This window comes from Equus przewalskii, chromosome 14 (genome assembly GCF_037783145.1).
Source record: "Equus przewalskii isolate Varuska chromosome 14, EquPr2, whole genome shotgun sequence".
NCBI classification, from domain to species: Eukaryota; Metazoa; Chordata; class Mammalia; order Perissodactyla; family Equidae; genus Equus; species Equus przewalskii.
The window spans coordinates 6,956,570-6,983,757 of record NC_091844.1 but is presented as its reverse complement, the minus strand read 5'-3'; the positions used below and the strand labels follow the sequence as shown (position 1 = coordinate 6,983,757).

The following is a 27,188-nucleotide window of genomic DNA, read 5'->3' as shown; positions in this document are numbered from 1 at the left end:
GTATATGGGATGAATTTGTGCATGTTGATTTTATGTCATTACTTCTCTAAAGTTGTTATTTTTAAATGAAAAAGAATTGTAGATTTTTTAGGACCAAAAATAGGTCATCCCTGAGCCACAAAAATCTTGTCATCTGTTTTCGGTATCTGTGCTCCTGCCTTTGTCTCTTATGTAATTGGCTGGGACGAGCAGAGCTGGGTCAGACCGCAGATCGGGAGTCTCCTTGCGTTGTTCCCAGTTCTAGAGGAAGTAATTTTAATGTTTCACTGTTAAGTCGGATGTTCACTATAGATTTCTGGCAGGTATTTTTTATCCTATTAAGGAATTCTTTTCCTCTTCCTACCTTACTGAAAAGCTTGTTTCTCTCCCCTTTCTAAGTTCACGATGAACATGCCCACACCACTCTGTGCTCTTGTCATCTTTTGCTGGTGTTTGGTCTCTGCTGGGATATGCTTCCGACATCTTTTAAGACTCCTATTCAGTGCTCCCTCTCTACGAAGCCTTTGTGGACCCTCCCTGTGCATCTCTCTCATTCCTCCTTTCCCCACTTGTAGCTGTTTTTGGTTAAGTCCTTCTTCCCATAAGACTGCGAGGTCCTGAAGCTGAGGTCCTTAGCTCTCCAGCTTTGTGTCCCTATCCTCAAGCTGCTGACATGTATGCAGAAGCAGCTCGATTAAAATTGTTCTAATAAATGAAAGAATCATTGAAAAGTTTTCTATGGCTAATGCAACAAGTGGGTGATTCCTCTGACTTGGATAGTACTTTATGATTTTTTAGAATTGCTTTGTTTTTCTATTTTTCAGAATTACTTTTCACTCTCCTGCATATTGTCCATTATTTTGTTTCTAATAGCAGGTGTTGGGACATGGCCCTCTGGAGATATGCCAGCTATTAAAGAGGAAGAAAAAATTAACAAAATGTTGCATATACTGTCTTAAATCTTGGGAGCAGGATATTTTTTGTTGGTTATCAAAGCTTAGGAGAATAAAAGTTATTCTTGAATTTTTAATTTTATTTTTTAAGAAACTTCGCTTTTTTTCCTGTGAAGGGAATAACTATCCGACCACTGGTGGAGTTTCTTGATGTGAAGAGGTCCAATAAGAAACAGCAAGCTGTGAGTGAAGAAATCCATTGTCGGGTAGGTGTTAATGTGGAATAACTATTTAAGTGAGAAAAGAAAAATTGTTGGAATAAGTCAAACAGCTTGGCACCGAGGTCCTCATCTCCTAAAGAAGAGGGAAATGGCCGAGGGTACGAGAGAGGGAGGCTGAGAAAGGCCTGCACTGGGGGAGGAGAGTGGAGGGGGCCCCACACTGGCTTCTCCAGGTTCGCCTGCCCAACTCCCACACGAGCAGAGGGACAAGGAACCCCCTTTTACTGCTTCTTTCCACCTGAAAATGTTTGTACTTGAACATTATTACCATAGTTCATGTTTTCCAAAATTATGAACAAATTGTTATGATGAGAAAAATAATCTAAGAATTGCATAATATTAGTATGAAAAACATCAATTTGTTTGAAGAGAAATTGTTTTTTATTGCTTTCAGTAAAAACAAACAAACAAAAAAACCAAAGAGCAAAAACTATCAGGGTCTTTGAAGTGTCTTTTGTTGTTAGTGCCATCGAGTCAGCAGCGCCCCTGTGGACAGCAGAGCGGACCCCTGCCTGGTTTTTTTGCGCCATCCTCTCTCCTTCCGGCGCTATATCAGACAATGCTGCACTGCTATTCACAGGGTTTTCATGTCCAGTTTTTTTGGAGGTGGGTGGCCAGGTCCTTCTTCCTAGTCTGTCTTCGTCCAGGAGCTCCGCTGAAACCTGCCCACCATGTGTCCCTGCTGGTATTCGAAATCCTGGTGGCAGAGCTTTCAGCTTCACAGCCACAGGCAGCCGCCACAGTGCAACAACCAACAGATGAGTGTTGTGGTTCCCTGACCAGGAAATGAACCCAGGCTGCTGCGGTGAGGGCACCGAATCTTCACCACTAGCCCACCAGGGCTGGCTCTTTGAAATTTAGACATGATATAAATAGAGTGGAAATTACTGATTTCAGGTAAAAATTAATCAATTAGCCTGCTTTTTCTGTTTTAGTTTTTTGATCATGTGAAGACTGGGATTGAAGATGTTTGTGGACATTGGGGTCACAACTTTTGGAGAGACAAGTAAGAAGGCCTTGTGCCATTATATTGTGAAGTGGCTCTGGATCACTCTGGAAGCGAGACTTATTGACTTGTGGTATTTTTCAGAGTTGCAAATCTTTCTTATGTTGTGCCATAGTACCTCCTTCAAGATAAATTTCAGCTATAACACACCTGGAACGATAGTAGCTTTAACAAGATGGCAGCTTATTTCTCTCTTTTGTAATTAGCCAGAGGTGGCACTGTGGGTTAATAGATGCCCTATGTTCCATGGACTCCTCGTGGTGTCAGGACCTTTCTGTCTGCTTGATTCCACCAAGAATCTCCATTTCCCAGGGTTCCTCTTGGAACAAAATGGCTGCTCCAGCATTAGCCATCATGTGCCCATTCCAGGCTGCATGCATGTAGGAGTAAAGATAATGAAGAGGCAAAAAATACGTATTAGCTTCCTCCTAACCAGAGTTCTCAGAAGCTTCCACACAATTCTTGGGGTTATATCTCAGGGCCTGGCTCTATAAGGCCAGGACTCAGTCCGATGGGCATTTTTCCCTGCAGAGGAAGCTGAGGAATGCAGTCTGCTTAAAAACTGGGGGTTTCATTCCTGTTGGTTCTGCCACACGTGTTGAGGGGCTTTGTCAAACGCAGAGCTTCAGAGCACCCGAGGGTGTGAACATACAAAGAGAAATAACAAACGTTCTTAAAGCTACATTCTCTGAAAGATTGTGTGCGTTTATATAAATGTTTCTATCTATCCAGCTATATCTGTCTATATGTATTTTTTTTTTACCTTTAAAGGCTCTGTGGTGAATAAATAAGATTCAGTGTCTCTCTTCAAGGATCTTATAGTTGAAGTGGAAAACGTAGGCTAGCCGGGCAGGATTAGGTCCATGCTTTAATATACACTGAAAAACAGACTTACAGGATCAAGAAGTAAGGGCTAATTCTGACAGCAGGGCTGGGACAGTGGGTCAGGAGCCAGCTCACACTGGCTGGTGGCAGCTGACTGTGCGCCTCTCCCCCTGACTCTATGTTCAGTGCCGTCCACGTTGGTAGTTTGGATCAGCCAAGGCAGAGTGTACCATGGAACTGGCAAATGCCTCAAAAATCAGGGCCTTTTTTTTTTTTTTCCATAAAGCAATTTGTAAACATTTACCAGCACATCACTGGCTAAGAAAGACTTGAAGGAGGCCGCATTTCAGCTGGTCCCTGGAGACAGAGGGACAGGTTCTAAACCATGGATAGTGAATTCCTCTTAGTCCTCTTGCCTTTTCTTTCCTAACTTGCTGACAGATTTTTCCCCTCCTGCTGATTTACTTGAAGTTGCCCAAACTACTAATTTATGTAATTTCACATAAGGGAATCTTCAAGTGCTTACTCTTTGCTCACATGTTCTGACCTGATATTGTCTACAGAAGGCAGATACACTCAGGCCTCTACAATTTTGCAATATAATAAAGGCAACAAAACAGTCACACAGCAAACAGGTGTGCATGTGTGTGTATGTGTGTGTGTGATATCATTAAGTAATAAAATGAGTTATGAAGACTTTTAGGGCTAGAAAAACTTTTACAAGCCCGACCACACTATTTACTAATGTAGAAAGGTCCCTTGGATCTAGCCTTACTTCCTAAGTAAAGGAAAAATATTTTATTTGTATGGAGAGTATCCAATTCGCCGCACGAAGGCAAAAAAGTAAAAAAAATATGGCAAACTAAAATCTCCATTGTAAAACTACACACAAAAAAATGACCATTAATCTTGGGCAGTAGTCGTGTTTTTGGAGGCAGGAGGTAGACCAGAGAACCCTCACCATCTGTCTGCCTCGTGACTTTCTGTGCTACCCAACTTTATGTCCCGGGGACCTTCCTAACAAAGACGGATCCTGGTCTGTGCCCCGCCGGGGATACAGAGCTCTCTGCCCCTGGTTCTCTATTGTTTTCATAGTCATGCCTATTTTCCACCCACCTCCTTACTTTCAACTCAGTCACTGTCTCCTTATCTCTGGCATCCTGTCTGGCCTTCCCTGAAGTGATAAGGGAGAGTAGTAGCCCAGAATGGTTTGTTCCTTTTCAAAAGTGAGGATTGGACTAAAGATTTATACCCGTCCTCTGCCTCCTGAAAAAAAATAGGGATGAGTAGGTGTAGGATTCAGGTCAGCAGGCCCTGGGGCAGCGTTAGCAGAAGGGAGAGATGGACCCTGTGGTCTGGTGGATTTGGTCTGGAACTCAGGCGAAAGAACATCAGAGAAAGTCTGGCTACGTCCTCTGTATCTTAAGCAGAGACAGTCTATCTGTAGGTACGTGAGTCTGTTCCAGGCCAACATCCACAGGCTGCTAGGCTTGTTGCATGATAAATAAAGGCGGCAGAGCCAACTTTGCCCTATCTGAAAGGTAATCTTATTCCATATCTAACATTTTTCCCTGCAGTGTACATACTTCATTTAGTAATTTCATAACCCTTATATATGTCTATTCATGATGTTTTCCGGTTAAATTTGAAATAATGTTCTGAATCGTCAGGTACACTGTATATGGCAGGTAGAGCAGGGAAGTTGGTGTGGAGGGATTTGGTGCTGGCACACGCCATTTATAAAATTAGTTCTGCTCAGATCCCATTTCTGGGGTGTACATAATTGTTGATGTTACTAGAAATGACATAAAATAGAAGTGATTGTTTTAGGTGTGTTTGGTGTCTTTCCCTCTCCTCTGAAATCCTTCTGCTATGGGTTTCTGGTGGTCCTGCCAGAGAAGTCTTGAGGCATTTGATGCTTTGAGAATGAAATGGGAGGGTCATGCTGTAGGGACGTTCCTCGAACTTGGCAAAAGAGTCTAATGATGGAAAAGGAAGCGCCTCTCTGTAACTTGGCGCAGAAATGAAAGGTGTGGCAATAAAGCAAAGAAAGAGGGTGCACAGTTCCTACACTGAATAGATCAGATGTCATTGTCCTTAGTGTTTATTCTTCCTTTTGTTTATCACTTGTGAAAAGTTAAAACAATAATAATAATAAAAGAAGTTTAAAAAGATGTCGTGTTGCTGCCAGAAGTCCTGGCTTAATGGACCTAACATAAAATTTAAAATAAACTTAGAAAGAAGTAGGCCCACTGTTTAGTGTCCTGGCCAGTCAATAGCAAAGCACTTTAAGGGTGACTCTCTTTAATTATTCATAGCCCTCCAGCATTTAGAACAAAGGACTAGCATCAAGAATATGGGTTAGTGCTGTTTTCTTCATAAGACAGGTATGTCTATAAACCTCCTTGGGCTTATGATGATCGCTGTAATACACTTATTTCTTTCTCAACAAATATTTATTGCATGCTGTTTCACTTATATATTGGCACAGTAATGTTACATAACGAGCCACCCCAATCCTTAGCTGTTCAAAGTAGCAGTCACTTATTATAAAAGTACATGAGTTGAGAGGCTGAGAGTCAACTGGTCTGGACTGGGCTTCGTTGATCTGGGCTGGTCTTGCTCATGTTTCAGTGGTTGGCTAGTTGTCAGCTGATCCTGGCTGGCCTTCTCTGATGTGACTGAATATCTTAACTCTGCTTCATGTGACATTCACCTTTGTCCTTGGACTGATGACTCACTCCATGTATATTTTTCTTGTGGTAATTGTGAAAGCACAAGAGGCAAGCTCTAATGAATAGTCCCATTTTAAGCCTCTGCTCCCATCATCATGTCTGCTAGTAGCCCATTGACCAAAGCAAGTAACATTATTGAGCCCAGTGGCAGGAAGCACGACAAGGCAGGTCACCTAGGCCATGGTGGAAGGATGTTGCCAAGTAATATGGCAGAGGGTGTGGATATAGGGAGGGAATTGGGACCGAATGATCCATTCTCCCATATATGCCTACAGTGTGCTAGGCTCAGTTTAGGCACAGGTGACACGGGGAAATAAAAACAAAACCAAACTGCTATGGAGCAAAATATATCTGGGAAGCAGAATAGGAAGTGCTGCAGGGGGTGACATGCAGTTTTAATGGGATGGATAGGAAAGGCTCTTTTGAGAAAATGGCTGTCAAGGAAAGACCTAAAGGAGGTCCGTGAATGGGCCCTGCAGGTGTGTGGGGGGGAAGAGTGTTCCTAGTAGAAAGGATAGGAAGTATGAAGGCCCAGAGATGGAGCATGGCTGCAAGTTTCCAGGACAGGAAGGAGGCCGATGAGCGGGACCTGAGTGAGAGGAGCACAGTACCAAGAGGTGCAGCCCCAAATGGTGGAGGGCCTCCAGGTCATTGTACTTTTTACTCAAGTGAGATGCAGACGAGTGATATAGTGTGAAGACGTTTTAACAGGATCGCTCTGGCTTCTGTATGGAAGATAAGCTGTAGGAATGCACTGGTGGAAGCAAGGAGACCAATTAGGTGCCCACTGGAAGAATCCATTGGGAGCCAATGGTGCACCAGGGTGATGTCAGAGGAATTGTGGGAAACAGCTGGATCCTGTATATATTTTGCTGGTGGAACCAACAGGAATTGCTGATGGAGTAGACATGAGTCTTACTTTGCTAGAGCTGCTATAACAAAGCACCACAGATTGGGCGGCTTAAATAATGGAAATGCATTTTCTCACAGTTCTCGGGGCTAGAAATCCCAAGACCAAAGTGTGAGTAGACTTATTTCCTTCTAAGGGCTGTGAGGGTAGGATCTGTTACAGGTCTCTCGCCTTGGCTTACAAATGGCCTTCTTCTTCCTGCCTGTTCACAGTGTCTTCCCTCTGTACGTGTCTGTGTCCAAATTTCCTCGTATTATATAAAAACCAGTCACACTGGATCCGGGCCCACCCTCATGACCTCATTTAACTTAATAAAGACCCTGTCTCCAAATACAGTCACATTCTGAAGTCCTTCAACATGTGAATTTGGGGGGGGGTGGGGGGAGGGAGGAACATTTCAGGCCATAACATGGAATATGAGAGAAAGAGAAGGATCAAAGGTGAAATTAGCGTTTTTGACCTGGTAACGTTGTCTGAGATGGGGAAAACTGTGGGAGAAGATCAGTTCAGTTTGAGCATGTCAAGCTTGAGATGCCCCTTAGATACCCAAGTGGAGATATTGAGTAGGAAGATGAAGATTCGTTTCTGGGGTTTAGGAAAGAGTTTGGAGCTGGAGATGCAAATGTGGGAGTTATTGGCATAGAGATGCTATTAAAATCCATGGGACTGGGCAAGATGGCCAGGGGCATGAGTGGAGGTAGAGAAGAGGACCAGGAACTGAACCCCAGGGCACTCCTACATTAAGAGACCAGAAAGAAGAAAAAGACCCAAAAAAGAGGCTGAGAAGGAAGTGGCAGGGAACCCAGGGCAATGTGGTGTCCTGAAAGACGATGCTTTAAGCAGGAGAGGTCAGGAAAGGTGAAGACTAATAGTTGGCTGTTGGATTTGTATGGTGGGGGTCACTGATGACCACCATATGCTAGCCTCAGTGGAGTATTAGAGGCAAAGGTCTGGTTTGTGGATGTTCAAGAGAGAATCTGAGGAGAAGAATTGCACATAGGGAGTATTAACAACACTTTTGAGTCATTTTACTGAAAGGGGAAGCAGAGAAATAGGAAATATAGAAATATATGTATTTTAATCTATAATTAGGGAATTTTAGACGTATGTATGTCATGGCTATATACAAAGTTGTACCAATATGTGCCATATGTATGTGGTGTGTGTATATCTGTATGTGTGTGTGTGTCTGTGTGTGTGTGTATACTTATTTTATATATACACATATATTCTGGTATGCAAACATATATATATATATACATATATGTGTGTGTGTGTGTGTGTGTGTGTGTGTGTGTGTGTATATATATATATGTATAATGATTGGAATAACTAAACAGTGCTACTAAATTTTTTCCCTGGGAATAGTGGAAATGATTTTATTGGTAAAGACAGGTTTTTTTCTTAGTCAGTTTAGCATTAATTCATTGAAGCTTTGATTATCTTTATTTCCAGGTTTAAGAAGTTTGATGACAAATACCTGCGTAAGCTTTTGATTCGGGAAAACCAACCCAAGTCAAGCATTGTGTCCTTATATAAAAAGCTTGAAATAAAACATGCCATTGAGATGGCAGAGACTGGGATGATAAGTACTGTCCCGTCTTACGCATCTCTAAAGTAAGTACTGTTTTGTAAATAAAAGTTAGTATCACTAAGTATGTCCTTATAATCTTTCAAAATCAGTAATAATAACAAACTTGACCTATGTCCAAGAGAGATACCTGATGACCTCACAGCAGAATGAGATTCTGGTTAAAATGTGAAAGCCTAGAAATGTGGACATTATATTATGTTATGTCATGTCACTTCGTGTCACATTACATTATGTTATTTTAGAATTGATTAGTCAGAAAATACTTTGTCATGTTTAGGATAATTATGCGTTTATTATATTTGCTTTGGGTAATTCCATGCTTTTTGAAAGTAAATTAAAGCCTTTTTAGCAGGCATTTTGAAAGGGAATATTTTAAGATGTGTTATATTTGTTATTTCAAATATGCATGTAATTATATAGCTATTTCCTCATAGATTATTCACAGAATCATAGTTTAAGGCTTGGAAAGAACATTAGTGATCATCTGTTGCAGTGGTTCTCAGCCCAGGCTGAACATCAGAAACACCTTGAGAGCATTTAAATAATACAGATGCCTGGGCTCCAGCCAGACCAATAAAATCAGGATCTTTTGGTGTTGAGGCCCAGGAATAGGCATATTTATAAGTTCTTCAGATGTTTCTAATTCACAGCCAGGATTGAGACTCTAAGACTATATGGCTTCATTTGTGAATTCTACCAAAAATTTAAGAAAGAAACAATACCATCTTACACAAACTCTTTCAGAAAGTAGAAAAAGAAGGAAAGCTTCCCAAATAGCCTTATTAGACCACCATAATTTTGATAGGGAACCTGACAAAGACACTTATAAGAAAGAAAAATTGCAGATATAATATGTCTGTAAAAATTCTAAACAAAATATTAGCAAACCAAATCCAGAGATAGATTAAAAAGGATATGAATCACAATAATTTTCAGTTTATTACAGAAATACAAAGATGGCTTAATGGTAGAAAATCAAAGTTATTCACCACTTTTATAGCATAAAGAAGAAAAATCATAGGTTATCATTTATCTGAAATAGAGGCAGAAAAATTGTTTGATGAAATTCAATATCGTCTTAGTTATTTTAAAAAATGTCTAAACAAAGAATAAAAGAAACTCTTTCTTAAGGTGATAAAGTTTATTCACAAAACACAATCTTAGCAAATATAGTTTTTAATGTTGAAAGATTTAACCTGAGATCTGGAAGAAGGATGACTATTATTACTATTTCTATAAATATTTTACCAATGCTAGGCGGGAAAAAGAATAAAAAGATTAAGGACAGGAAACAAATAAGTAAAGCTATCGTTATTCACAAATAGCTTGATCGTTTTTACGGAAAATCCAAAAGAACCTGCAGATAAATAATTAGACATAATACGCAAATGTATCCAAGTTTCTGAATACATGGCAAGAAAGCAAATCAGGGGTAGTTTTATGAGTATCAACAAACAGAAGATGGCATTAAAAAAATGCTTAATGTAGAATAACATCATGAAACATCATGTATATCAGCATCAAACAATCATCAAAAAACACCAAACAGCAACATGAAATTTAGAGAATATTTGCAAAACCTCTCACAGAAAGGCCAAAAAAGATAAGTTAAAGATTAAGAGAAAGCCTCAATATTGTAAAATTTTCCATTCTCTTCAAGTTGACCTATGAATTCAAAGCACTTCCATTCAGAATCCCAGGGTTTGTGTGTGTGTGTGTGTGAGATTAGACAATCTTGTCCTAAAATTTCTCTGTAAATGTAAAGGGCCAAAGTTAATCAAGATAATTTTGAAGAACAAATTTGGAAGATTTACTCTATTAAGTAACAAGACTTACTACAGAGCTACCATGATTGAGACAATGTGATACTGGGCCAAGACAAAAGGACATACAGATCAGATCAAAATAAGAGTTTGGAAGAGACCCACCTGTATGTGGCCACTTAATTAATGACAAAGTCTACAGTACAAAGCAGTGGAGAAAAGATGGCTTTAAAAAAAATCGTCCTGGGTCATTTGATAATTAGGAAGTAAAATGACATTGAACAGTATTTCACATCGTATCAAGTCAAGGGATATTGTATATCTCAATGTGAGGAGTGAAACAATAAAGTGAAGATTATATAGAGAATGTCCTCTTAATGTTGTGATAGGGGAAGATTTCATTAAAGGAATGAAAAAGCAAACCACAAAGTGGGAAAAGATACTTGCCTCACAGAAAACTGACAAAGGTCTAAAAAAAAAGACAATCCTAAAAAAAAAATGGACAAGAGACTTGTTCAGGCATTTTACAAAATAGGATATTCAAATGTTCAATAATCATATGTGTTCCAAAATATATATATGAGATATCTTCATCGAAGCATTGTTTTTAATATCTGAAAATTGGAAATAAGCTAAATACCCATCAACAGTAAAATGGATAAATTTGGTATATCCGTGTATTGGAATATTATACAATGATTAAAATGAATTAACTACAGCTACGTGCGATAAGACAGATGAATCTCCAACATAGTGCTAAACAAAAGAAGGTAAATTTAAAAGACCACATATTGTATTTAAAAGACTCCATTTATATAGAATTCAAATTCAGACACATCTATGAAATTAGATGTTAGGAGAATGGTTATCTTTGGCAAAGAGGGAGTAGTGATTGGTTAGGGGACCACGAGTGGTTTCTGGGATTCTAGTTAATGTTCTGTTTTTTGGCTTGAGCAGTAGTTGCATAAGTACATTCACTTTGTGACAATTCATTGAGGTGTACATGTAAGATTCATGCACTTTTCTTTCTTTGTATTTTATTCTAATAAAAAGGTGTTAAGTATAAACAAGGGAAGTACTTGTGCACTTATCAGTAGAGTTATGCAAACATATGCTTGCAAAGACCTGATGGGAACATTGTACAAAAGAATCAGATGCCAAAAAGATTGTTATGTACTAACCTTATTTGTTTCTTCCAACTCTAAAATTCTGTGAATTAAATTTGCTAATCAAAAAACCTTACTAGAAAGCCGGAAAGCTGTCTAAACAACAATGTCTCAATCTAAAAATAAGCTTTTTAAAAATCATCTGAGCAATTGAGGTTGAGGCAAAAATGAATGATCTATATCTAGATAAGTCTGTCCTGCTGAAGCCAGAAATTTCTGTGTCCATTCCTTTGTGTGTATCCATTACCCATTGTGCATAGGTGCTTGCACCTAAGTAATTAGTTTTATAGTTGGTACACAGTAATAGCAAGTTTGCACTTAAAAAAATGTAAGAGAACTATGCTCCTTAATTTGTGTGTCCTTGGCCCATCTTCTGTAAGATCTGCATTTATATATATTAACCTTCCTAACTTTAATTTATTTTCCTAATTTATCTTCTTATCTATTTATTTTATTTTTATCTATTTATATATTTTTGGAGGCCCCCTCAAAGCCTTTTTGAAGGAGTTAAACTATATAAATACAGTTGAATATCATTGGGTTTTTTACAGTCGTTATATTCTACAAAGTTTCTGTCAACACTGATTTGTGACCATTGAGTGATTGCTCCTAGGGGGAATACAGAAAATCCTGTGAGTCTCTAGTCACAATGTTTTCATCAGCTGATTAATACATAATCTTGTTTTATATATATTTCTGTTTAAAGACACCTTATTTAATAGATACTGTTGATTCATTATCATTGCACTCATGGCCAACAGCACCATAACTCATGCTTTAACAAAGCTTACCTAACACACATTTTCTCCAGAAGGCACATCACAGCCTTCTTTCACTTAGGAACATTAGACAGCACTTCAGAACTATGCTTAGGACCTAAAGCTCTAAAGGGAGAAATAGAGAGCAATACAGTGATAGTAGGGGATTTTAATACGCCACTTACATCAGTGGATAGAGCATCCAGACAGCAAATCATTAAGGAAACATTGGCCTTAAATGACATATTAGCCAGATAGACTTAAATACAGAATGTTCCATCCAAAAACAGCACAATATGCATTCTTGTCAAGTGCACATGGAACATTTTCCACGATAGACCATGTGTTAGGCCACAAAACAAGTCTTAATAAATTTAAGAGGATTGAAATATCAAGCATCTTTTCCCAACCACAATGATGTGAAACTAAAAATTAATTACGTGAAGAAAACTGGAAAATTCACAAATATATGGAGGTTAAAAAACATACAGTTTGTTTGCATGAACAGCCAATTGGTCAAAGAAGAAATTAAAAAATACTTTGAGACAAACAAAAATGGAAATATAACATACCAAAATTTGTGGGATGCAGCAAGAGCAGTTCTAAGAGAGAAGTTCATAGCAATAAATGCCTACCTCAAGACACAAGAAAAGTCTCAAATTAAAAAACCTAACTTTACACCTCAAAGAACTAGAAGAAGAAAAACCAACAAAGTCTGAAGTTAGCAGAAGGACAAAGGTTAGAAAGAATAGCAAAGATTAGCAGAATAACAAAGATTAGAACAGAGAAATAAATGAAATAGAGCCTAAAAAGACAATAGAGAGGATCAATGAAACTAAGAGCTGGTACTTTGAAAAGATAAACAAAATTGACAAGCCTTTAGCGAGACTCACCAGAAAAAAAAGAGAGAGGACTCAAATAAATAAAATCAGAAATGAAAGAGGAGGTGTTACAGTTGATACCACAGAAATACAAAGGATCATAAGAGAATGCTATGAACAATTATACACCAACAAGTTGGACAACCTGGAAAAAATAGATACATTCCTAGAAATATACAACCTACCAAGACTGAATCATGATGAAATAGAAAATCCAAACAAACAGTTACTAGTAAGGAGATTGAATCTGTAATCAAAAACCTCCCAATAAACAAAAGTCCAGAACCAGACAGCTCATTGGTAAATTCTACTAAACATTCTAGGAAGAATAAACCCCAATCCTTCTCAAACTTTTCTAAAAAATAGAAGAGGAAGGAATTCTTCCAAACTCATTTTATGAGGCCAGCATTATTCTGATATCAAAACCAGACGAGGAAACCACAACAAAAGAAAATTGCAAGCTTGCTTCGTTTTATTGTGCTTTGCTTGATTTGCTTCACAGATATTGCATTTTTTACAAGATTCCCCACCAGCAAATAGATTGTGACTCACTGAAGGCTCAGATAATGGTTAGCATGTTTTAGCAATAAAGTATTTTTAATTGAGATATGTGCATTGTTTTTTTAGACATAATGCTATTGCACACTTAGACTACAGTGTAGTGTAGACATAACTTTTATATGCACTAGGAAACCAAAGAATTTGTGTGACTCACTTTATTGTGATGTTGGTTTTACTGCAGTGTTCTGGAACTGAACCTGCAATATATCCAAGGTCTGCCTGTACAGGCCAATATCCTTGATGAATAAAGATGCAAAATCTCGCAAGAAAATATTAGGGAATTCAACAGTATATTTAAAAGGTCATACACCATGATCAAGTGGGATTTATTCCAGGGATGCAAAGATGGTTTAACGTCAGCAAGTCAGTCAATGTGATATACCACATTAACAAAATGAAGGATAAAAATAACATGATCATTTTAAGAGGTAATAATTTTAATAGTTAATAATTAATGATAATAATAATAATAAAAACTCCCACGTAGCCAAAGCATTCTTGAGAAAGAAGAACAAAGCTGGAGGCATCATACTCCCTGATTTCAAACTATATTACAAAGCTATAGTGATTAAATCAGTATGGTATCAGCATAAAAACAGACACATAGATCAACGGGACAGAATAGAGAGCCCAGAAATAAACCTGAGCATATAGGGGCAATTAATTCACAACAAAGGAGCCAAGAATATACAATGGGGAAAGGACAGTCTCTTCAATAAATGATGTTGCGAAAACTGGACAGCCACATGTAAAAGAATAAAATTCAGCCACTGTCTTATACCATACACAAAAATTAACTCAAAATGGATTAAAAATGAACATAAGACCTGAAGCCATAAAGCTCGTAGAAGAAAACCTTGGCAGTAAGCTCTTTGACATAGGTCTTGGTGACAGTTTTTTGAATCTGACGTGAAAAGCAAGAGCCACAAAAGCAATAATAAACAAGTGGGCCTACATCAGACTAAAAAGCTTCTGCACAGCAAAGGAAACCATCAACAAAACGGAAAGGCAGCCTACTGAATGGTGTAAAATATTTGCAAATCATATCCAAAAGACATGCAAAACTCATACAACTCAATAGCAGAAACGCAATCCAATTAAAAAATGAGCAGAAGATCTGAATAGACATTTTTCCAAAGAAGAAATACAAATGGCTATCAGGCACATGAAAAGATGCTCAACATCGTTAATCATCAGGGAAATGCAAATAAAAACTACAATGAGATGTTACCTCACCCCTGTTAAAATGGCTATTAACAAAAAGAAAAAGAAATACAGGTGTTGATGAGGATGTGGAGAAAAGGGAACCCTTGTGCACTGTTGGTGGAAAGTAAATTTGTGCAGCCACTATGGAAAATAGTAAGGAGGTTCCTCATTAAATTAAAAATATGATTCAGCAATTCCACTTCTGGGTATTTATTGGAAGAAATGAAAACACTAACAAAAAAGTATACACACCTCCATGTTTGCTGCAGTATTATTTACAATAGCCAAGGTATAGAAACAACCTGTGTCCATTGATAGATGAATGGATAAAGAAATTGTGGTGTGTGTGTGTATACACACACACACACACATATATATATATATGTATGTATGTATATATACAATGGAATATTATTCAGCCATAAAAAAAGAATGCAATCTTGCAACAACATGGATGAAACTTGAGGGCATTATGCTGAGTGAAATAGATCAGACAGAGAAAGACAAATACCGTATGATCTCTCTTATATGTGGAATCTAAAAAAAAAAAACAAAAACCAGGGCCAGCCATGTGGCCCAGTGCTTAAGTTCAGCATGTTCTGCTCCTGCGGCCTGGGTTCATGGGTTCAGATCCTGGGTGCAGACCTATACCACTCATCAGCCATGCTGTGGTGGACACCCACATGTAAAGTAGAGGAAGATTGGCATAGATGTTCACTCAGGGCCAATCTTCCTCACCAAAAAAGAAAGAAAGAAAGAAAAAAAAAGTTGCATAAATAGACTCTGAAAACTTGTCCATGATTAAACCTATCGTGAATAATTGTGGCACTCAAATAAAAATTTCAGAATTTTGAATTATTTTAAAATATTGAATAATTCCTATGTTATTCTTTAAACTGATTCTTTTTCTTAAATAATATTATATCTCTAAGAAAGAAAACTGATGATTCCAATATTTGTGGAATAGTAAAATATTCTTCTTCTAAACTTTCACAGTGACTGTCGTGAAGAAAAAATAAGGAAGCTGACACCTGGTGAAATGGATGAAATTCGAGAGATATTATCAAGAAATCTTTATCAAATCCGTCAGCGAGTGAGAATATTTTATTTAGCGAAATGTTTACTGAACTTTGGCTGAAAATCTGTCTTCTGATTTCATACTATCCAATTTTAGTGGATATTGCCCAACCATTATGCCATCCTCTGCAGGCCCCTCACCAGGCATCTTCTCTTCTATCAGACTCCGCTTCACAGTGTCTTGTCTCGTCAGGGTACCATTCTCCTCCCAGACTCCAGGGGTAAAACCTGGAGTTGCCTTGAAGTTCTGCTACTATTGGCTTAGAGATACAAAAAAAAATGTGTTAACCAATGGCGAAGAAAGTAATTGATTGCTCTTTTTATTTTTTTTTAATGATATAATAGCTTTATAGCTTGGAAGACTTTTAAAAATGTATTTAATCTTCTTTGTTATTTGTATGATGCTATAGTTTCTTCCTTTAATGTATCTTCTGAGTCACTTTTTTCCCTGCATTTCCATTGTTAACACCTCATTCTAATAATTTGCTAGTAATCTAGCTAACACGTAGAGAGTGGTGGGTTTTTTTTTTTTCTTTTGCTAAGCCCCGTTTCTTGCATTGCGTCTATTAACTCGTTTAATCCTTAACAAGTGGTATTTCTATTGTCTCCTTTTTATGGATGAAGAAATTGGGGTACAGAGACATTCAGTGGCACAAGGGCCACATCACCTGTCAGGAGTCCTCCTCACTCCTTTCGGGGTCATTTCTGTAGCTTCTTATCTGATCTCCCCAAAGGCTGTCCCCATTCCATCCTACATTACTGTTGCTCCACCCTTTTCCTAAAGCACCTTTTAATGGCAGCATTCTCCTGCTTAAAATGAAACAGGACAACAGTTGTGGCTTCCAGGCTAGATATTCTTTCAGAGTTTGGGATCTCTATTTCCAGGTTCCACTTTATGCAACCTTATTTGCACGTCTCCCTCACCCACCCACCCCAAACCCCGTGGAGGGTGCTGTCTTCATTCCTTGGCCTGTGTTGCTCTCTTTTCTGTCTCCACTTGGAATGTCCCACTGCTTCCTGTCAGCCGATCCATATTCTCCAATTGTTAAGCTTTCCCGAACACCCTCATATCGCTGCCAGCCTTGGGGAATAAATGCGATAGCACTTGGAGCTTGTGGTGTATCACATAATTTTAGTGCTCAATTTCAGGAGTTCATACTATTTTGTTAGCTTTAGATGCCCAACTAGATAGTCAATTTTTCAAGGCAGGAATTGAGTATTGTTCTATATTACTTTCGGGTATCTCTACTAGGCCTAAGATAGTTCTGGACACGTGGATATTTCCAAGAAGTAGACATTAATTCTATCAGAAAATGAACTTAGTTACTAATTATAACGTATTATAGGAAAGAGATTTCTATATAGCTTATAAAACAAAAGGCATGCTATGGACAGCCCTAGTTTATACATTTTGCTGCTTCAAATACTAGGACGTGGTCATTGCTGGTGGTGGCAGCGGCCTTTTCAATTTGACAACCCCGTTGAGAAGAGGAAATGTTCTTAGAAGTTAATCAAAGGGACATGGCTCCACCAAGTGGTTCAAAGTGGTTTGTTTTTATGCCAGTAATTACTATTCAACAGAGAATGTATGAAGATCGCTTGTATCATTTTTCCCCAGATGCTAATGATGGGTCAATACATATAAAGTACTTCCGGGTAGACAGAAGTGCTTGATGAGTTCAACTGCTTTTCTCATTTATAAAGATCATACTTTTCAATGAAAAACAAACTTATTCACTGACTTTTATTAGAAGATGAATGCTTTCAAAATTTGAAAGAATGTGAACTTTCATACTTTTTCTTTGCTCTGCACGTGAGTTGTTAAGTGGCTAGCTGAGGGGCAAGTCCACAGAAACATAGTGGATTCTGGAATTTCTGGAGCAGTGATCAGTTCTTTGTAACATTTCGCTTGTGTTTTCATTTCAGACTTTGTCCTACAACAGACACAATCTGACGGCCGACACGAGTGAGAGACAAGCCAAGGAGATTCTGATCCGCCGAAGGCACAGTTTGCGAGAGAGCATTAGGAAAGACAGCAGCTTGAACCGGCAGCACAGGGTAACTGGAGCTTGTGCCTCTGGGGTGGAGACGGCGTCCAAGAGCAGAGCCCGCAGCTGTGCCAGAGGCTGTGTGGGCAGAATGGCTGCTGAGGGTTGATTCACAGGAGTTCCGGAATGGGGTTAATGATAAAGTCTGTTCAGACATTTCTTGAACACTGACTGTGTTCCAGGCACTGGCCCAGGCACTTGGAATACTTGGTGAACAAAACTGACAAAGATCCCTTACCTTGTAGGATTCATATTCTAATGGGGAGAAAGCGATCAGCAATAGACAGGATAAATAAATTATCTGTTGTGTTAGAAGGCGGTAAGTGCTCTGGAGAAAAACAAACCAAAAAGAGCTGAGGAAGGAAGTTGGGAGCGCAGGGAAGTTACAGTTTTAAACAGACAGGCTGGGCCAAGCTTCATTTGGGAAGTGATATTTGTGCTTTCCAGGGCGAGGTCCAGCCCGAGGCGGGGCAGCCGGCGTGCATGTGGTGGGATTCCAGGAGGGCCCCAGGGCCTGGGGGAGCACTGTTCCCAGTGCAGTTTGCTCAGCATTTCATGTGGTCCAGGGCATCGTCAATAGATGAGGAAAGCCCTTTCAAAATGATACTATGATTGACTGATGTAACATAGCAGGCATTGCATCTCCTTTTTAATAATATTCTGTATTGGGTCATCACAGATGAAAGAGGTTATGTGTCAACAAGATTATCCTCTTTTTATGTGTGAAATGTGGTAGCATCCATTAAAAATTAATTTCTGGAGACTGTGGTATTAGAAATGTGAGCGAGTTAGCTATAGAAATACTTTTTGTTTGATTTTCAAGAGAACAAAATAAATAAAACTTAACTATGCTACATTTTTCATATATCTTCTTCCCCATACATACAGGTTCGGAGTCTTTTTTAGTAATACTCCTGTAAACAGGTGTTTCCGTAGCTTTTCTTGAAGAAAACCCAGTGGTTTTCACACCTTGTTTCTAATGGTCCCATTTTATTTCCCTTTTCCTTAGGACTGATCTTCATTATATTTTAGAAGAGATTTAGTTATTTTAAATAAAATAGCTATTGCTGAAAACTTTATTCCTCATCCTACAGCCCCTCACAAAATAATTCTGGAATCAGAACTAAAATTTTAGTTTTTAACAACGTTTGCCATAAAATTTTAAATAATAAATTAACAATAAAATTAAATGATAAATGACATCTGCATGGTCTAAATAAGGTTTTCTATTTCTTTTACAGGCTTCCACTTCGACCTCCCGGTATTTATCCTTACCAAAAAATACAAAGCTTCCAGAAAAGCTACAGAAGAAAAAGAACGTTTCTAATGCAGGTAATGAATACAGTCAGAGTAGACTTTAAACTTCTTTACTAATGTTTATAAAATAAAAAAATTTCCCCCTTCTTCTTCATTAAGGACAATGACTTCAGTAGTTTGCAAATCTGAAATAATAATATGCTGACCTTTTATTAGCATTACATGATTTTTGAGTGGAGTTCTGTGCACATGATAAATAGTTCAGTTGTTTATTTTCCATGATGATTCTATCTGATAGAGCAAAAGCAAATATTGTCACCATGTGGTTAGTGAACAGGTAGATAGAAAGTTTTAAATCTTCAACGGTTTAAATTTAATTCAATAATTCTTACAATATTTCTAATGTAAATGTTTACAATAATTCTAACGTATTTTCCTAAAGGCAACCATAAATTTTACTTCTGGCTATAATGATTAAAGCTTTGACATGATTGCTAAGACCTCTTTCTTTGATGGTAATCTTTATGTGGACTCCAACCCATTTTATGTGAGCCCCAGAAGACATGTTAGGGTATCATGTTATTAAAATGTGGGATGTAAGAATAATAGCCCTCCCCTCTTTTTTTTACTTGTTTATTTAATTAACCAAGAAGAGAAAAGTCTAATGATGGCTAGTGGTATTGGAGGGTGAGATGACAAATGAGAAGGGAGGAAAAGGGAGCACTGACTATTTGAACAGTGGGTCATGTTACCACCGTGTGTCTATCAAAAATGCTCTCAGGGCCGGCCCCTTGGCCGAGTGGTTAAGTTTGTGCGCTCTGCTGCAGGCGGCTCAGTGTTTCGTTGGTTTGAATCCTGGGCACGGACATGGCACTGCTCATCAAACCACGCTGAGGCAGCGTCCCACATGCCACAAGTAGAAGGACCCAAAATGAAGAATATACAACTATGTACTAATAGTTTTGGGGAGAAAAAGGAAAAAAATAAAATCTCTAAAATAAAAAATGCTCTCGGTTCCCAAGAATCTCAGGTCCCGGGCCAGCACCCATCGCTCTCCTACCCACAGGACTCGAGGACTTCAATTTTGACGATCACCTGGTTCTCAGCATGCCTCGCCTCCTTCCATATTTGGAAGGTGCACCTTGTTGTGTTGACCCTTTTATGAAAACATAAAGGAAATAAACAAGGCTGTGTATGAGATTCCAGATCAAGACAAGAATCTTCATAAGAGCAGCTGATTATTGGCCTGCTTCCTGTGTGCCAGACACTAAGCTCAGCCCTTCTGGGGTCCTGCCTGTGGGGCGGGGAGAGCACAGCTGCTGCCGCACATAGTTGTAGTTTGATATGCGGTTCCACCACGTGCTACTGTCTCTTGAACCTCAGTTACTTCATCGGTAAAATGGGTGATTGTGAGGATTAAATAGGTTAATACATTTGAAGTGCTTTTACAGTGTCTGGCACATAGTAAGTGCCTCAAAATTAGTATGAACACACTCTGTGGACAAAATGCTCAGGGAGATTATTCTCAGCTAGAGTTCTGGTGGGCCCTCTGACCGCTGCCCCCTCACGCCCAACCCCAGAGCCCGAGGGCACAGCTGTTGCAGGACCCATTGATGTGTTGCTTAGTCAGTCTCTTGTAGCACCATCTCCCTAAAATGCTAGCCTATGTCGTCCTTCTTTTGCTCTGTGGCAGATGGCAACAGCAGCGACTCCGACACGGATGCCGGGACCACCGTCCTCAACCTGCAGCCCCGAGCGAGGCGCTTCTTGCCAGAACAGTTCTCCAAGAAAGCGCCCCAGTCCTACAAAATGGAGTGGAAGAACGAGGTGGACGCGGATGCCGGCCGCCGGCAGCCCGGCACTCCCCCCGCTGCCCGCAGCAGAGACGACGGCACGCAGACCCCCGCCGTGCTCCGGCAGCCCCTCCTCTCCGATGGCGACATCGGCCCGGCGGGGGAGGACAGTGAGGCTGAAGGCCTCCCCCCCAAGCCGCCACCCAGGCTGGTCCGAAGGGCGTCGGAGCCTGGAAACCGGAAAGCCCGATTCGGGAGTGAGAAGCCTTAATGGAAATGGCCAGCGCAGCCCGGGCGGGGTGACCGAGCGGCGCCTGTGCTTGGTCCCTCGGCAGCCTGATACAGCAGTGGACTCCACGTAGAACCCTCTAGGCATCGAAATACTTTGGGTAGTAGAGTCATGCCGTTGATTAAGGGACGAATGCTTATTCCAAGAAGAAGAAAATTCAAAGAAAGTGTCTTATGATTTGTTGCTAGAAATTGTATTCTTTGCAAGCCTAAAGAAAAAAAAATGTGTGCCTTTATTGAACTTGAATGACAGAACTTGAAATTTTTAACACACCCTTGTTGGTGAAAATTTTAATATATACATATATGTCAAATTTTATTTATGAAAAAATATGTATATGTAATATAAAAACTATAAATTAGTTTTTAAGTGAATGGCACTAAAAATTCTCAGAACATCTTTCCAAGGTGTAAAGGGCGGCTCCTGGGGGGCTGGTGGGCCACCAGCTCAGAGTCAGGCATTTTCCTCTCCTGAGCTGATGACCAGTTGGTAAAGGAAGGCACAGCAAGGAGCCGAGACTCAGACTGGGAGACAGTCGGAACATGGAGGCAGGTGAGGTGGCCTGGCTCCCAGAGTGCAGATTCCTGTGAAAAGATTCAGCTGCTTTTTAATTTGTTCCTCATTCTACCATGTGTTTGGGGGTGACAGATAGATTCCATCTTCCTTTTGTGTTTAAATGGGGCAGATAGAAAGGCTGGGTGAAACCAGCTTAAGGTGTGTAACAGACTTGGTGGCAGCTTTTGATGAAGTTCCACCTGGGGAGAGGTAGGGCAGAGCCTGCTTACAACTTGTTGGCAGGTTTTATATTGTGCAATACTGGGAGGAGGATGCAGGAGATTCCCTTTCATGCTTACCTACGACCACCTACTTTAGAATTTTTCTGTAGAACATTCTAGAACTTTGAACCCAGGTCAGAGGCTTTAAGCAGACAAGGATGAACCTTTATATAAGCAGTATTCCAATGTGTAACAAATTGATGAGATTTCAGGTTTTGGATTTTGTTCAGGAAGCACTTTGGAAAATGTGGGAGGTTTATTTTTTTGCACTAGTCTCTGATTTGTTACCTCACCCCCTCAATAAAGTAGTAACTCAGATTCGTCCTGTAAAAATGGATTCTACTCATCTGAGCACTTTTTAAAAGTACAACAGAAAGACAAGATGTGGAACATAATCCTTCAAGGTTAGTATTTGAATCTCTGTCTCTTAAACTGTAGATTTCATTGGCCTGTCATTCTTTCTGAAAACCCTTCTTTAAAACTTGACTAGAACAAGACTAAATTTCTGAGTTTAGATATGAAATGAAGCCACTCATGTAGTCCCTTGAATTCACATTGGGGATACAGCAAAGGACACAAGTGACCACAGTACTATTGGTGGGAAAACATGAAATAATTAAACAAAACGATACAGGACTTCGAGATTCCTGTCACTGGCTCTCTATCCCCACTTCTACCCCACAATGTGGAGAAGTAAATTTTCTAGCCTTTTTTCTCAAGTTCTAAAATCTTGGAATACTGCTGGATTGTTGGGCATGGGACTGAAGGATGGATAAACACAAGGCACAAATTTGTAAAGAACACCGTTTCTTTCCCAAACTCTCCCAAGCTGATTAGTGGAAAGCAGTGTAGGCACAATTTGAAAACAACAAGCTTAGAACTCTGTGCCAAAAATCTTAATTTTAAATAAAAATATGTAAAGATATATATTTCATCTGCTGAAAAGAAACTGACTTTTAATTTAGAATTTTATTATAGGAATATGATTCATCAAGAGATATGATGTATATTTTTGAGAATGCCAAAACTAAATTTTCAGAAGTTGTAGTTTATGAAATCTAAAAAGGAAGGTTGAAATGGAAAATGACCTTAAAGATAAATTTTCTGATTTTTCCTGGTGTCCTATATTAATAAATACTATGAGTCTGACTTTCTGAAACTGAAGGAGAAAACATGAAAATTTTTTCTAACACTTCTTCTTGTTAAGCAGATAAACGAAATTCAGCTTTTGCTAATTAAAAGTTAGATAAAGAATTTGGATGACGTGTAAATTTCTAAAAAGGAGCACTTCTGTCATTTTATCTTTATTATCAGTTTAAATTTTTCTTTGTTGAATGACAAAAGCAATGAAAAATAAATTTGACTTCATTTAGCTTTTTCTCTATACTTTCTTCTTTTTTATAAAATCATCAAATTCTAGACACTGTGGACGCTGGAGCTGAAACCCTTTACTAACTATCATGACAATTTAAATTTCTGTAGCACAGAAACATCCCCAACCCTTTGTAAATGGCTCCCTTCATTCAAACAACACTTGACCCACCCCAAGTTCCCGTGTGAATATAGAGTTCTGATGGGTCTTTGGTGTTTGTTGTAACAAATTTGATTTGAACGACCTATAAGTGCAAAGCTAGGGCTTATTTCTTTATATTTAATGCTCAGGACCGACTGTTGGGAACAGTTACGTCAGTTAGCCAACGACTAGAAATTGGCCCCAAAGTCTGATACTTTTTAAAAACGTGTTTTGGGGGCCAGCCCAGTGGTGTAGCGGTTAAATTTGAGTGCTCTGCTTCGGTAGCCCAGGGTTCACAGGTTTGAATCCCGGACGTGCATATAGACCAGGCTGTGCTGGCGTCCCATGTAAAATAGAGGAAGACTGGCATAGATATTAGCTCAGTGACAATCTGCCTCAAGCAAAAAGAGGCAACATTTATTTATATAAAAAGCATAGAGAAGCACAGTTATTTATTACATGTCTCAGCATGTTTTGCATTTGTTGCACTGCCCAAATCATGTTTATGTTAAAACCGGCATTTCATAAACAATTATGAGAACTGTAATATTTTGTTAGTTCAAAGTTCACACTTGACTTTATTCTTTTTTTTCCAGTTTTATTGAGAAATAATTGATATACATCACATACACCATAAACTTATACATGTCTAAGTTTAAGGCATACAGCATGATGGTTTATTTACATATATTGTGAAATGATTATCATGATAGGTTCAGCTAACATCCATTTTCTTATACACAGTAAAAAGAGAAGAAAGATGTACAAAGGAAAAAAAAATTCTCCTTGTGATGAGAACTCTTAGGACTTACTCTCTTAACGACTTTCCTGTATATGACACAGCGTTAGCTATAGTCATCATGTTGTACATTACATCCCTAGCACTTATTTATCGTTTAACTGGAAGTATGTACCTTTTGACCATCTTTCTCCAACTGTCTCTACTCCCAGCTCCCACTTCTGGCAACCCCAATCTGTTTTTTTATCTATGGGCTCATTTTATTTTTAGTTTTATATTCCACATATAAGTGAGATCATTCTGTAACTGTCTTTCTCTGTCTGACATTTCACTTAGCATAATGCTCTCAAGGTCCACCCATGTTGTCACAAATGGTAGGATTTCCTCATGTTTTATGGCTGAATAATATTCCATTGTGTGTGTGTGTGCATATACACACGTATGTATATACTATGACATCTTTATCCATTCATCCATCGATGGACACTTCGGTGGTTTCCATTTCTTGGCTTTTGTATATAATGCTGCTAGGAACAGTGGGCTACAGATATCTCTTTGAGTTAGTGTTTTCATTACCTTTGGATATATTCCCGGAAGTAGGATTGCTGGATCATAAGGTACTTCTATTTTAAAATTTTGAGGATCCTCCATACTGTTTTCCATAATAGCTGGACCAGCTTACAGTCCCACCAACAGTGCACAAGGGTTGCTTTTCTCCACATCCACACTAGCGTTTGTGATCTCTTGTCTTTTTGATGATGGTCATTCTAATAGGAGTGAGATGACATCTCATTGTGGTTTTAATTTGCATTTCCCTAATGACTAGTGATGTTGAGCATCTTTTCATGTACCTGGTGGCCTTTTGTATATCTTCTATGGAGAAATGTCTATTCAAGACCTTTACCCATTTTTTAATTGGGTTATTTGATTTTTGCTGTTGAGTTGTATGAGTTCTTTATATGTTTTGGATATTAACCCCTTATCAGATACATGGTTTACAAATATTTTTTCCCATTCTGTAGGTTGTCTTTTCACTTTATTGATGGTTTCTTTTGCTGTGCAGAAGATTTCTAGTTTGATATAGTCCCACTTGTTTACTTTTTATTTTGTTGCTTGTACTTTAGGTGTCATATCCAAAAAATCATTATGAAGAGTCATGTTAAGGAGTTTGTTCTTATGTTTTCTTCTAGGAGTTTCATGGTTTCAGGTCTTACATTTAAGTCTTTAATCCATTTCAAGTTAGTTTTTGTGAATGGTGTAAGATATGGATGGGTCGTTTCATTCGTTTGCATGTGACTATCCGAGTACCCCAGCACCATTTATTGAAGAGACTATCTTTTCTCCATTGAGAAATTCTTGGCTATTGGTATTCTTGGCTCCCTTGTCCAGTATTAGTTGACCAAATATGCTTGGATTTATCTCTGGGCTCTCGATGCTGTTTTATTGGTCTACTTGCATGTTTTTATGCCAGTACTTTACTGTTTTGATGACTGTAGCTTTATAGTATAGCTTAAAATCAGGAAGTGTGATACCTTCTGCTTTGTTCTTCTTTCCCATGACTTCATAGGCTATGCAGGGTTTTTTCTGATTCCATATAAATGTTAGGAGTGTTTTTACTTCTGTAAAAAATGCCATTGGAATTTTGATAGGGATTGCATTGAATCTATGGATGGCTTTTGGTAGTATTGACATTTTAACAATGTTAATTTTTCCAATCCATGAACACAAGATACCTTTCCATTTTTTGTGTCTTCTTCTGTTTCTTTCATCAATGCCTTGTAGTTTTCAGCATAGAGATCTTCCACTTCCTTAGTTAAATTTATTTCTAAGTATTTTATTGGTTTTGATGCTATTGTAAATGGAATCAATTTCTTTATTTCTTTTCCAGAAATGTTGTTGTGTATAGAAATGCTACTGATTTTTGTGTTAATTTTGTATCCAACTTTACTGAATTCATTGATTAGATCTAAGTTTTTTGGTTGAGTCTTTCTTTGGGATTTTCTACATAGAAAATCGTCATCTGCGAATAGAGATGATTTTCCTTCTTCCTTTCCAATTCTGATAACTTGTATTTCTTTTACTTGCCTGATTGCTCTAGCTAGAACTTTAGTACTATGTTGATTAGGAGTGATGAGAGTATACAGACTTGTCTCGTTCCTGATCTTAGAGGAAAAAACTTTATTTTCTAAAGAGTGAGATTCAAGAGATTTCTTTGTCCAGTTGAGTTGTTAGCATCATCTGTTGAGACCTGAGTACTGTATGTTGATTCCCTTCATCAACCTGAACAAGAAAGCCTCATGAGTCAGGACTGTCTGGCGATCAGGAGTTTTTCTGTTCATTTTTTCACTATTAGAGCAAACACGTAGCTTGCTGGTACTTTATAGTCCTCATTTTAACCAGGCCCTTTCTTCAACCCACTTGTCAGGCAAGCAAGAGCTCTGTTTGGGTAACTGCTGCCCAGCAGTCACCACAGCTTTGTCCAAGAGAAATCGCACTTCCCTTTAGAATTCTTTCCAATGTCATTCTGGCACCACAGAGATGTGATGAAACACCCACATGGCTTTTGAAAATCTTTAGTGTTGTGCTGGCACATAGTTTTTCAATCCCTTTTGTTTTGTTTTCTAATTTTTTCAAATAGAATTTTACTGCCTCTAAGAATAAACTGTGGGTCAGTTCTCTTACCTGTACCGTCAGGGAATGAGTTTTTTGCATATAGTTAACATACCTAATGCAAAGAGATTATCAACTTTTCAGTATAGACAGCATATGATTTTGAATGGTTCAGAACCGACTTGTGGGTACTTCTGTATGTTACAGTAGTTTTATGGGGTTCTGTTATCCTTGTAGGGTATAGAAATGTCCCTCGATGAGATGCCCACTAGACAGAATGACAGACACCAGAATGACAGACACACTGATGGTGTTTTTTTTTTTATTTTCACTACTATGACAGAATTTTTTCAATTAGTCAAATGTTTTTCTTTTTTCTTTCATTGGATCCTGTTGAGTCATAAGTACAAGTGGTAACTAAATGTCTAATTTAAATGCGGCTCTCTGCATCCAGTTATGGTAACTCTGCTTGCCAAACAGAAATTTGATATATGTACACTGATGAAGGAGAATTTTTCCTGGTCTCAG

At 38.6% G+C, this 27,188-nt stretch overlaps 1 protein-coding gene across 1 annotated transcript in view; it reads left to right on the top strand.

Annotated features, from left to right (window-relative positions):
* The window catches only part of SLC9A2 (solute carrier family 9 member A2), an 89,942-nt gene extending 66,772 nt beyond the window's left edge, over positions 1–23,170 (top strand). Inside the window, exons 6-12 of the mRNA XM_070573376.1 lie at positions 1,049–1,138; positions 2,089–2,159; positions 8,085–8,246; positions 15,555–15,651; positions 17,562–17,693; positions 18,925–19,015; positions 20,634–23,170. Of these exons, the coding sequence (XP_070429477.1) occupies positions 1,049–1,138; positions 2,089–2,159; positions 8,085–8,246; positions 15,555–15,651; positions 17,562–17,693; positions 18,925–19,015; positions 20,634–21,004 (1,014 nt within the window). The 3' untranslated portion in view covers positions 21,005–23,170. The remainder of the gene's footprint in view (positions 1–1,048; positions 1,139–2,088; positions 2,160–8,084; positions 8,247–15,554; positions 15,652–17,561; positions 17,694–18,924; positions 19,016–20,633) is intronic.
* Positions 23,171–27,188: the final 4,018 nt, after the last annotated feature.